General features: G+C 35.1%; 2 protein-coding genes across 7 annotated transcripts; one reads left to right on the forward strand and one right to left on the reverse strand.

The window, feature by feature from the left end:
- The first annotated feature begins 362 nt into the window (after window positions 1-362).
- LOC141671461 (putative choline kinase 3) lies at window positions 363-4157 on the forward strand. The gene is made up of 8 exons (XM_074477722.1): window positions 363-504; window positions 860-1281; window positions 1809-1930; window positions 2027-2222; window positions 2644-2761; window positions 2876-2923; window positions 3522-3622; window positions 3730-4157. Exons 2-8 carry the CDS (start codon window positions 934-936, stop codon window positions 3874-3876), a joined length of 1080 nt encoding a protein of 359 aa, XP_074333823.1. The 5' UTR covers window positions 363-504; window positions 860-933; the 3' UTR covers window positions 3877-4157.
- A 26-nt stretch (window positions 4158-4183) lies between these two features.
- On the reverse strand, window positions 4184-12256 carry LOC141671460 (type IV inositol polyphosphate 5-phosphatase 3). Of its 6 annotated transcripts, none has more exons than XM_074477720.1 (12): window positions 11933-12256; window positions 11419-11527; window positions 10619-10686; window positions 10390-10469; window positions 10137-10241; window positions 9291-9850; window positions 8995-9212; window positions 7913-8097; window positions 7530-7638; window positions 6366-6508; window positions 5250-5484; window positions 4184-4832 (listed from the first exon to the last, which is right to left on the reverse strand). In XM_074477720.1, exons 1-12 carry the CDS (start codon window positions 11966-11968, stop codon window positions 4809-4811), a joined length of 1872 nt encoding a protein of 623 aa, XP_074333821.1. In that variant the 5' UTR covers window positions 11969-12256; the 3' UTR covers window positions 4184-4808. The 6 variants fall into 6 exon arrangements, with proteins under 6 accessions (XP_074333821.1, XP_074333822.1, XP_074333820.1 ...); XM_074477721.1 differs by having other exon boundaries at window positions 8995-9185; window positions 11933-12255; XM_074477719.1 differs by having other exon boundaries at window positions 8995-9850; window positions 11419-11514.
- Window positions 12257-12788: the final 532 nt, after the last annotated feature.

Consider the following 12788-nt stretch of genomic DNA (forward strand, 5'->3'; position numbering starts at 1 on the left):
TTATCACGAATTATAATCTCCAAATCAAACGTGGCTTCATAAACAAATTGTACGTTATCAAATAATTCATACAAATTGTATAATATTGCAATTATATACATTTAATTCTTATAAAAAGAACTTATATTCTCCAAAGTCCAAACTCAAGAGTAGAACATAAATTTCATTTTCAACATTTAAATAACAAAGAATAGTAGTTACGGGCGTTTACTTTGACTTTTTAGCCTCCAAATCTCCCGGCAATTTTCAACTACATATCCACTTGTTTTCTTCCCATTGGCTGTTAATCAGTCACGCGCTTCAGCTCTGCGTCACCAAGCCAATCCAAAGTTAAATAAATACATATTAAATTTTTTTATACATAGAACTCCCTATATATTTCTTGATTCTTGTATGATTCCAACACAAACCATCACACAAAGATTCTTAGCCCTCTATATCATCACTGTATCTATATAAACATACATACACAATTGTCAACTTTGTAGTGCTTTCATTTCACAGGTATGTTCTTGATCAGCCTTTTCAAGTTCTTGCAGCCATTTTTGCAGTTCTTGATTAGCTTTTTTCTGTTCTTGAAGCCATTTTTGTAGTTCTAGATTTCTTCTTTTAAGTTGGTTTATCATTAACTATGCACATGCTTAAAAAAAATTATTTAGTGATTTTTCCAAGATTTTTATGGTTTTGTTACTTTTGTATGATTTGTGTGGTGTTCTTGAGCTAATAGCAAATTTTAAGTTGGGCCCGTCTTTTGTTTCTTGAAATAGTCTAAGATTTTTCTTGTTACTACCATTTTGGTTGTTGAGTGTTTTTTGTAGTTCTTGTTTAATTTACTTGCATATTTTGTTTATGTATGCAGATATATATTGTATGCTGGCCTTTTATTTTGTTGGTTCTTGATCAAGGTGAAGGATCTTTAGTTGGTAAGATTCTATGGCAGTAAAGACAAAAGGGTTGGCAGATGGTAATCTGTCAGAGGAACTGAAGAAGGTTTTGTCCTCAGTGGCTTCGAAATGGGGAGATGTGATTGATTTTAACAAGTTGAAAGTGATCCATTTGAGTGGTGCTATGACTAATGAAGTCTATCGAATAACTTGGCCTACGATGGATGATGATGTTGTCAGAAATGTTTTACTGAGGATTTATGGTGAAGGTGTTGATGTTTTCTTTGACCGTGAAGAGGAGATTCGGACTTTTGATTGCATATCGAAGCATGAACATGGTCCTCGCCTTCTTGGTCAGTTTACGGAAGGGAGAGTGGAGGAGTTCATTCATGCTAAGGTATGTCAAATTTGAGTATTCTGCAGAACTTTGATCAGGCTTAGATTGGTGCTGTTAGAAGTTCATTGATTGCTGAAAAGGTCTAATGTGTTTCTTGCTTCCTTTTAGAAGAGTTCCTTTTGTTAATTAAATTTAAGGGATGGATTATCTGCTTTTGACATGATTATTTATATTACTAGGGTCCATGGTACTTTCTTGATCTCTCTTTCTTGTATAAACTTTAGCATTCTACTGATCATATATTCTAAAGCATGTATGTGATAGGATTTTGTAATGTAAAGTAGGTGACAAACTCAATGCTTGGCCAATGCATAAACAGTGAAAGGTAAATTGATCATTGACTTATGATCATTACCATTTTATTTAGCACAGATGATGACAGATCAAGTTATACTTAGCAAAATCTAGAAACTACTGAAACAAAAGATTAATTGTAAAGAAATTTATCAGTAAGGTTCCTGGTTTATTTCTTACTAGGCTGGATACAATTACTAAAAAGTTACTGATAATAGTTCTTTGATTTTCAGACGTTATCAGCTAGTGATCTTCGTGATCCTGAAACCTCTGCTCTGATTGCAGCTAAACTGAGGGAATTTCATACTCTCAAGATGCCTGGTTCAAGAACTGTAATTCTCTGGGACAGAATGAGGTATTGTCAAGATCACAAGAAATAGTTTTGTTTGCTTATTGATACTTACATACTTATGTGGCATATGTTATACTGAACAAATTGTGTATTTTCTAGGAACTGGATTAGCAAGGCCACAAATTTATGCTCTAAAGAATGTGCAAAAGAGTTTCGCCTGGACACATTAGTGGATGAAATTGACCTACTAGAAAAGGACTTGCAACAGAATCCCCAGGATGTTGTGTTTTGTCACAATGACTTGCAGTATGGAAACATCATGATTGATGAAAAGACGAGATCAATCACTATAATTGTGAGTCCAATCTTGAGCCTCGTATCTGCATTATAATGAACTGCAATGTTTACTTCTATTATGTGGCGTGAGGTTGAATTCTTAAGCTAGTTGCTTCACAACCTCTCTTCTAAATCAAAGATGAAAATAACGAAGTTCATCATGGTAGCAGGAAAGGAACATTAGTAGTTGCATAATGTACAAATGATCAGTAGGGTGCAATATGCCATGTTTCCCATTCATAATTGGACCTGTCCTGTACATTTCGGTAGTTGCATAATGTTACATGAAAGTGCAGTCAAACTGTCACTTGAGAATTACATACGATATGTAAACATAATGAGCAATTTAGTTGAGGTTTTCACTCTTCTGTTTGTGCTTGAGCATATTGCAATCATCTTGTGCAGCTAAGTTTCATTATTTTTTATTAATTATTTGACAGGATTATGAGTATGCCAGTTACAATCCTGCTGCCTACGACCTGGCTAATCATTTCTGTGAAATGGCAGCTAATTATCACTCTGAGACACCACATATTTTAGACTATAATATCTACCCAGGTAATCCACCTGTTACTTATGTCAGTTAGTTTGTAGGAACTACCCTTTCCCAGCTAAATACTTAAAGAAGCATCCTACAGTTTCACATCATTCTCTGTTCTTTTAAATTGGCAGGTCTGGAGGAGCGTGAAAGATTCGTATGTTCATATCTGAGTTCAACTGGTTAGTCGTCCTCTTTTTTCTGGTTTTTGTTCTGGAGTACTTGTTCCGGCTTCCACACTCTATGTGCTATCTTATTCTGACTTTTTAAAACCTTACGTAAACAAAAACCAGTGAAACACTTCACTCGTCAGTTAAATTGAACCTGATGATATCTAACAGGTTATCATAATGTGATTAAAGTATTTAGACAAATAAAGAAAAAATAACTAAATTCTTGCCATGCTTAGCTAATATTCTAACTAAATTGGTTGCTTACTAACAATCTATTACTCCACAGTGCTCTGTGCTACACTTTTTGCTAACAGTTATCCAAAACTGTTTGGATAAATGCAATCAGGTGTACATAATTGTGCCAGACAAGTGACCTATATGTTAGCTCACAAGTCATTCTCAACTCTTGGACACAGAATGTCCTCTGATTTGTTCTGCTGATCTGTATTTTGTTTTGTCAGCAGATAGACATTGAGTGGGTACCAAATTATTTGTCAACTTGCATGAATTGTGGCTGAAAGAAACACATGCACAACAACACAGATTTTCTTGATCTTATTGAGCTAATATAATCTTCAAACAGCTAAAGTTATTAATATATGTATAGGTCATGAACCAAGTGAGACTGAAGTAAAGAGGCTTGTCAATGATGTAGAGAAGTACACTTTAGCAAACCATCTGTTCTGGGGCTTATGGGGAATCATCTCGGTATGAATCTTTACATTAAGCTTTTGTTATGAACATTATATCATTTACGGCATATAGATGAGCAAAGAACTCGGACACTGGTTAATCTTTAATCTTTGGCGTTACAGGCGCATGTGAACAATATAGATTTTGATTACATGGAATATGCAAGGCAGAGGTTTGAGCAATACTGGTTGAGAAAGCCACAACTACTCCCCTTGGCTACAAAAGCAGTCCCTGCTGATGTTGAAGATGGTTCTGCAGATCTTACATAATGAAGTGTGTGTTATGTTTCATGTGAAAATGTAAATCAGTGTAATGTAACTATACAAATGATCTTGCTACCAGATGATCCTTGGCTGATTGTTCCTCCATCTAGTTTCATTTTGTGGCCATGTTGCCTAGCTCAATTTCAAGAATGTATTAGAAAAAAAACCCAAATTTTAGACAGAAAATTCTTATGTGTAATGTGTAATAGTGAGTAATTTTTACAATCTGTTTAGAAAAAAAACAAATGTACTGAAATTTTAAATATCAAACCAAAACTTTAGGACAATTGCAGATAATTTTAGCTTAAAAATGCTTGTGGTGGTATCTTCAATTGTTATTTGTGATAGAAAGAGTACAGCTTAGAACAGGCAAGTCCTTGTGACTGAGAATTAACATATCATTTGAGGTGTGTAGCTTTATTTCACTGCAAATGAAACTGTATGTGAGCTCACTTCCTTCTCTTGTACATATATATTAAGGCCAACCCATGGTTGCCAGATATTGAATAGAAATAAAGCAAACTTCTCTTGTTCAGCACAAGTACAACTCTATCTTAGCATATATCCGACAGACTATGCAGCAACACTCTCATCGTCATGCCATAGTAGACTAGTAGAGTGAGATGATACGTCGCTACAGGCACTGATATGACATCGAATTTGAAACTTGCAACTTGTAACTGCATGTAGCAACCACGGATCTTTTTGAATAAGCTTGATCCATGCAGACTGGCGATGAAGATGCAAAAATTGGGAAGGCTGGCTTCTTTTGCATTCCATTCTTTTCTAAGGATAAAAACTGCAATATGCAACTTGAAGCACAACAAATTTAATGTAGTCACAAAAGATCAATGTGATTTACTGCCACAGCTTTGAATTCTACACGAGTCATTGGTGCCCTTTATCTTCAGTCTGTACATTATCATATATTTCCAAATCTAGCGACCCCGACCAGATGCATTCTGCATCAGAAGCAAAATTTATCAGATTCAGAGAATTACATTTATTATTTGTTTAATTATAGCAGCATCCTAGTTTATAAACTTGAATTCTATAAATATGTCTATTACATTATCTGTAACACTAATTTGAAATCAATATGATACAAGTGTTCCTTGCCAAGCCTGATATACAGGTGATGGAGGTGCAATCATGAGGACAATAATCATGTGCACGGTGCCTGGTAGTTACAGCAATATGTGTTACTGAAAGTAGCACCCACAACCACGATTACGATTTATGAGAAAATTGTATAGTAATCGTTGTGAGCTAGAATTTGTACAGATACCAACTATACAAGTGAAAGAATCTGTTTGACTTCAAAAAAGAGTATTCAATGTTGCAACTTAAAACAACCAGTTGACTAGCTAAGTACTCACCTGCATTTTTCCTAGCTTAGTCATTTCACCATGAAGTCCAATGCAGGCAACAAATTCGTCACGTTCAATTTCTGCATCAGTAAATAAAAGAGCTTTCTGTACCTTCTTTGGAGAAAAGACCTCAACCTCTACCATGTATGATGCAGACACTGGTCGGTGATCAGAGAGTCTGAGATCAGTCCTCCTGTAGCTTATAAGCTTCATCCCCTTCCCATGTGACATAATGCGATCACACCTGAAAGAAATGACATGCGATACAAAGTGTTTAAAAACTGACCTATATAAATTGACTAGATGAGAACGAATGTGAATATATTAGTACATGGGGAAAGCAGAAATTACAACATGTAACACTAAGTAGGCTTGATCGCCTTGTGCTTTCCATGATTTCGTCTTGCCCAACAATAATATCATTTTCAGAATTTTAGAAATATAACTAGTTGCAGGTTTTGAGCCAATCGTCCAATCTTAAACTAAATGAATAATTTTATCATGACAAACATGTAGGTAATCAGCCAATACAAGAGAAGTCATTAGTGATTATCCATATCATATTTAACTATCACCTTATTTCTGCCATTTCCTGTGGTGATGTAGAGGCAAAACTTAACTACGCCTGAGCTATACTCAATAATACAGACTAAATTTTGCAATTTTCTTTCACGTTCCTTTGTTTTTCTCAGTAGTTAAATAATGTTGGAGACTGTAAGACTTCAAGAAGTGCTGAATAGACGCTACAAGGGGAAGAAGTTCACAATAGAGAAAGATCAACACAGAGATAATCAGAAATTAACGGAAGGTAATAACAGTGGCAGATCAATACAGAGATAATAAAAAATGGACTCGGCGAAAAAGAAATCAAAACCAGATATACAGAATTAAGGAGGTTCCTTTCAATTATATAAAGAAACAATAATAGTGTTATACTACTTTTGTTGCTAGACAAAGATGCAGGCTAAAACTAGTATAAGAAACAAAGAAAAAGGAAACCACGAGCATATTGCAAAAAAACCAAGACTAGAAGACTACTATCTAGCAGAAATTTAATTTAATGTAACAAGATAAACAAATAAGAGTCCATCTATAACAAGGTAACAAATTTTGTATATTACATACCATGCTGGAGTTCTTCTACCAAATTTTGGATCTTCTCCATAATACTTCTCTGAATTCAGTTCATACTTATAAGTTGGTGCAAAGTTTAGAGTACCTTCTGACCATCCATCAAATGCTTTACCTTTTCTGAATTCTTGAACAAGCTACCACATTAGAAGATAATGAAAATTAAGCATCTACTCAACCAAAACGCCTATCACTTACCGGTGCCAAATTATTAATAGCTTTATTCATAGTCTTGAAAAATTATGAAGTAGACATATTTAGGATGAACCAAAATTAGAATATATATCTTTGACAGTGTGAAGTTTGGGGGTTAAGCGTCTTTGTCACCTTTCATGTCCCATTTCCCAATCCAGATATACATATTCACAATGGGAGAAGTATCAATCTCACATTACGGATCAACATAGGATGACAAATTGAAGATTAGAAATGAAACATTGTGCTCCAGAACACCAGAATAGAGGGAGGACACAAATGGAAGAATATTGCTAGGCTTGACTTTACAGCTTCATTTACGTCTACTGATCATACTTAGTTTGAAATAAATAGTTTTACCTACTTACTTTACAGCTTACATTGAAAACTATCACTCACTACACATGACCAACAAGTATAAACAACAACACGATTCCAAGCCCCTGGCGATGTCAAGCACAAGTCGTATAATTGTTAAATCAGCTTATAAAACCATGTGACAGAGTTATGTACATACAATTATGTTTGCCTTTTACCAGCTTAACAAAAGAAACATTAAATATATTTTTTTTCAGCTTAGCATATTAGTGAAGAATTAATTCCAAGGGAACTTCAACCAAACTAACATGTAACCATAAAATTTTAAAGTACAAGCAACTTCTTGATTCAGATAATATATATATATATATGCATGGTAAACCACAATATCCATAATTAAAAAAACAACACTATCCATTAGTGTCCACTATTAACTGAGTTTTTCCACCTTCAAGATTAAAAAATGACAGATTATTTGATTATTTAAGTAAATTATAGAATGTTAATAAACTTGGATAAAATTGGTCCACTACGAAACCATTTGTGGAAGCAAAAACAATTTACTGGTCTTGTAGTGTTGTAAAATTCCTAGTAAATAGACGATTCAGAGGAGGATAAAAAATTTAAAGAGTGATATCTATCTACCTGGTCATAATCAAGCAGCTTAGACCAATCCCTTCTGGAGACAAGCTGTTGTGTTTCATCGTAAGGCAAATTAATCCTGTAATTGAGATCACCTAGCCAAATTATTCTCCTGCCAAGTGAAACATGTTGTGTCAACTCAGTTCTCAAATGGCATTCAAAAGATGAGAATACCTATATCTGCTACAAAAAGAACAATACATAAATTGTTATTCCTTAACTGCAAATATGCAATATCCATTTTTCAAAGGGAACAAGACAGACAACGATCAAGCAATAGGTTAGTCTCATCAATAATTCCATACATTGATAGAATTTTGTAAATCTTTTGCAGACCCCACATTTGTGTTGGTCAAAAAGATAATAAGAGAAAGATCTAAACTCACTCATGATCGTAGATGCTTCTAAGAAGTGAAATGCCTGAAAAGGAACTAAATTGGGTTCTACGATGTATTGCACGCACATCAGAATTTCTTTTAATTGCTTCATCATCTTTTTCACCCGATGAAAGGTGAGTACATATGAAACAGAAAAGATTTTGGTATATAGTCATGCTGACTGATATTGATCCCTGTGAGATAAAAACAGTGTCATAATAAAAGAAAACATAAACATGACATGCAAGAACTGCTTAACTAATTATATAAAAAGCAAGTAGCTTGGTCAAGACATTTGCCATCTACAATATTCTCTGCTATGCAACTCCCCTTTAACATGCTGCCATGCATACCATGGTGTCACATGATACAAGAGTAAAAGTGTGAATTCTCCAGCGAATCAGGAATAGACACACAGAGAATATGAGGTCGATAGTCCAATACCATTACATGCACCGAGTAGACCTCAAACATTCATGAATAGTTGTCTCATTTAATTTGATTATTGTAGTATAACGATACAGGTCTTCCCCAGTAAGGACCCTTAGCTAGATACATTAGGTGACATCCATCCAGTCCTTTGGTACGTGAGGGAAGGAATATTGAACCTATGAACTAATGGTCATAGGTAGGCTTTGTTGCCACCAAGCTATTCTTTTAGGAAATACTTGTTGAGCGACATCCAGTCCTTTGGTCACTCTGAATTTTTTTTCAGTTGTTACTTAATTCATGTATTAACTTATTTTGCCTACCTACAATATACATAGGTGCATGAGCTGCTCTACATTTTCTGTACCCAGGAATTATTCATCATCATCTAAGTTCTAAATAAAACCAACATTAATTAGACAATATATCAGAAGTTATATTTAAATAGAAAAAAACCTAAAAGTCTATCAGAAACAAACTAACCAAACCCGAACATGCCCAATGTATCTCGCTATTTAGAACAAGGTCTGGGGAGGGTAAGATGTACATTGCTGTTGCCTCTGCTGCTAGAGAGGCTGTTTCCATAAAGACTATGTCAAGAACAAACTACTTTGTAAGGAACAGTTACGACAAAAATAAGATGGAGAGACGACAAAACAGACCTTGTTGCCTATGTAACCCATAGCTCCAACTCCAACAGTAGACACATTCACATTTTGAATACCCCTTCGCAGACTTCGGCGAGCCCATACAGTGATGAAAAGACCAACCATCTGCTTACTTAATAATCTTACATAACGGGATCTTCTCTTCTGGTTCACAAGCAATTTGAGGCCAACTTTTGAGATATAAGCTGCATCAGAATGCATTCTAGCATCATCTGTTGTAGATGATTTGAAAGGATTAAATGCCCTAAAATATTTAGAAGCTTTGAAAGACCTGAAAGAATTAGGCCTACCAAGAGTACACTGAGCCAGAAGATCCAATGGTGGCTCAGCCCAGCTTAAACCCACCACTTCTGTCTTACTGAGAGGTCTTCTTATTCTATTACTCCGCATTAGAAAAGATGGTTCTGAAGCTCCTTCAGAGTCTTCTCTTTGGAGACAATTTAATCTATCCAAATTTTTCGGAGAACAAAGGTATCTTGACAACTGTTCATCTTGTGGCATGCCTAAATTGGTATCAAAAGCAGGGAATGAAGCAGCAACAGTTGAAAGAATCTCTTGCCCTGTAATTAGTTCATCAATGCTTTCACTAAAATCTGATTTGTCATTAGATGAATATATCTCCTCACTATCACAATCACTTTCAAGTAAGACTTCATCTTCTAAATGTTGAAAATCTTTAGATGGCTTAAATTTTGATGGAGAAGGAGGATCACTATAGCATTTGCAATTCGCTTTGACAGGCTGAGCTTTATTAAGCGTTCTTCGAATGATGTTTTCCCATTTCTGAATGGGGCGGCTATCCTCAGCACCGAAGATATTGCCAGCATTTAATGGTATAATCTCCTGAAAACTGCAATAAGGAACGAGGCAATTAACCTACCTCTTTTTAGGCATACCAAATATCATAATGCAACAAACAATGAATTTGGGATGCTACTCATGTATCTTTCTTTTTAAGTGTGCTTATCATTCACTAAGTGTACATAGCTCCATATCAGTTAAATAACAAAAAAAATTAGCACTCAATACAATTTCGCATCAGCATTTTAGGAGACAGTAAAAGAAATTTATGTTGTAGCAAAAAAAGAAAACTGAGCACACAATTGAAGTTGTTTTGCTATAAAGCAGATACTTGCCCAATAACATATATATCAGCAGGTTTGCTGATATCTAGCCATTCTTCAATATCTAGGTCATCCGGTGGAAGTTCACCTCCGACATTCCACGTACAAGCATGTACTCTAATAACACACATAAAAAGGGATGGAGAATCAGTTAAAAAATCCACGATGTTTAAGACAGTAATAAAAATGAGTGTATTGATTCTGAAAAAAAAACAAAAAAGAAATATAATATTTATTGATTAAGTTTAGGTATAATCAGGCCTACCTGACTTCTTTTGGTGTTATATACTGTGCCCTGAACGTTTCAGAGTTTCGTCTTCTCAATCTAGGAAGTGCCTCTTTAAGCTTAAGATAATGATAGAAAACCAAAATAAATGAGTTCGAATTATGTGGACAACATTCTTCATGCAACAGGATTTGAACGATCGAAACAGCAGAAACACATAACATATAACCTTGAGTAGGAAATAAATAAATGAAATGCCATGCATTACCGGATCAATTGTTACCTCTCCTCCTCTGTTATTCTCAAATTTGGATTGTCTGGTGCATTTAGAAAATTCTGTCAAGAGTAAAGAGAATGAAAATTGCAGCTGATGATCATAACAAAAGAATTGTTAAGTTAACCACTAGCTTAAAAACTTAAGATTTTATTATAAACCACAGTGGTATCAGAGCCTAGGTTACAATGATCTCCAAGTGCTACCTAGTGTGTGCCTCAGATCATACGATAAGCAAAGCTACTTTCAATGGATGTCGAAGGACATTGGTGAGCTCGTTGGATTTCACTCACGGATGTGTGAAGAGGAGATTGTTAGGTTATCCACATTGATTGCGAAAGGGGTTGATTAATGAGAGTTCGATAAGCTTATCAAGCAAAAAGTTGTTGAAATGCTATCTCGTTTTCTTTCCTAACTAGGTCAAGTAAAGTTTTGAATTAATAATCAAATTCCAGTTCTTTATCGAACTGAGGCAAGATCAACAAGCTTACCTGACATTTTTTTAGTTCAAACTTGTTTACTATAAAACCAAGTCGACTCGAGCTTATTGAGTTTGAACTCGAGCTTCCTATATCAAGTTGTTCAGTTTATTTTTCTCACCCTACAACTAGCTTTCGGAATTGAGATAGGCCTAATAACATTTAACAATGGTATCAAAGCAAAGATTATCTCCATGTAGTTTCTTAGATTATCGTCATGTTTCGAGTCTCATGGTACATGAACCGATCTCTATGGATGCAATGTCAAATCAAAAACAAATACAGTATAACTTAATAATGAAGTAGAATTTTAACCTTCAGTATCGGAATCAGTACTAGTACTGTTAAGACCATCTTCCTCATCCGCATAGTAATCACTTCCTTTCTTTCTCATATTTAACAATTTCCGCACTACCATTCCAAGCTTCAATTAAAAAAACAGCATTAAATATGTAATAATATTTATACGATTTTTCTAACAGGCTAAGAGTTAGTGCTTGATGAGATATCCACAAAATATTGGCGGAGAGCTCATTAATAATGATGACCCCTGCATTCACAAAAATCTCTCCCAATAAAATTTTTTATAACTTATCAACCATACTTTCTTAGTATATGTACATGGGCACACACTAGACAAACCCTTCAGTATATTGTACGAAAACGTGTACAAGGGTCCGGGTCCTAGACAGATAATTGTTGCGACATGGACATACCTTACGTGCTTGTTATCTGCGGGATCAATATTGTTGCAACAATCATCCGACAGGAGCTTGACCCGACATATAATATAAATATATAGAGAGATAGAGTGAAGCACGAGAAGTACCTCGTGTTGATTATTGGAACGTTGGACCAGCTTCATGTTTCTTGATGGTGGCGGAACCAAGTAAAACGTGTGAGATGGTTTGAGAACTGATTGAGGATTAATAATCAACAGGTGAGTGTGTGTGGGTGTGACTGTGTGTGCATATTATATTACTTGGAAATTTGGAATTCTATGTGAAAATAACATATGGGTAGTGGTGGAAGACATGTAAAGTATATATAACATGCAGTTTGAGTGTAAAATAACCAGGGCATTGGCGCACTCAATTAGTAGTGGACTTGTGTTGTTGTTACTTGTGAGAGGTGCTTGTGAAGTAGTAGCAAAGCAACAGTTGGCTGGTAGCCAAATATATGAGGGTGAGCTGGGGAAGGCAAGTATAAAAGAAAAGATCTCGTATCATATGATATTTATAGTGCTGGACCGCGAAGAAGCATAACTAGCATAACTCCACTGTATTAGAATATTGTTCGCTTTATACAAGCTCGCATGTATTTATTTTTAACATATCACAAAAATAATTTATTCTAATAAAGTAAATTGATTGCTCTATATACAACAGATTATCTATACTTTCCTTGATGTGGTACTTGAGTTGACGATCTCCAATTATCCTTTCTTAAATCAAGAATTACATAGCCCGTATTTTTATTTCCGTGATAAATTTGTCTGCATCTTGCACCTCCTAGATTCATTTCATATATAGTATCCGCCGCTTGAACATCATTAATAAGACTTTCAATACAAGGCACTCGATAGATCTTCATTCACCATCGAGGGAAGCCTCTCACATCGCACAATTGCAGCCCGTTACTCCCCACAAGATCCTATTAAACTTTTGGTTCTAATACCACTTGTT

This window comes from Apium graveolens, chromosome 7, assembly GCF_009905375.1.
Source record: "Apium graveolens cultivar Ventura chromosome 7, ASM990537v1, whole genome shotgun sequence".
Taxonomy (NCBI): Eukaryota; Viridiplantae; Streptophyta; class Magnoliopsida; order Apiales; family Apiaceae; genus Apium; species Apium graveolens.

Coding starts and splice junctions, on each gene's coding strand:
- LOC141671460 (XM_074477715.1), bottom strand. CDS start 11,968: ATGAAGCTGGTCCAACGTTCCAATAATCAACACGAG. Junction 11,528..11,932: donor GTTCCAATAATCAACACGAG/GTACTTCTCGTG, acceptor TTTTAATTGAAG/CTTGGAATGGTAGTGCGGAA. Junction 5,485..6,365: donor GGTAGAAGAACTCCAGCATG/GTATGTAATATA, acceptor CATTTCTTTCAG/GTGTGATCGCATTATGTCAC.
- LOC141671461 (XM_074477722.1), top strand. CDS start 934: ATGGCAGTAAAGACAAAAGGGTTGGCAGATGGTAATCTGTCAGAGGAA. Junction 1,931..2,026: donor ATTCTCTGGGACAGAATGAG/GTATTGTCAAGA, acceptor TGTATTTTCTAG/GAACTGGATTAGCAAGGCCA. Junction 2,223..2,643: donor CGAGATCAATCACTATAATT/GTGAGTCCAATC, acceptor ATTATTTGACAG/GATTATGAGTATGCCAGTTA.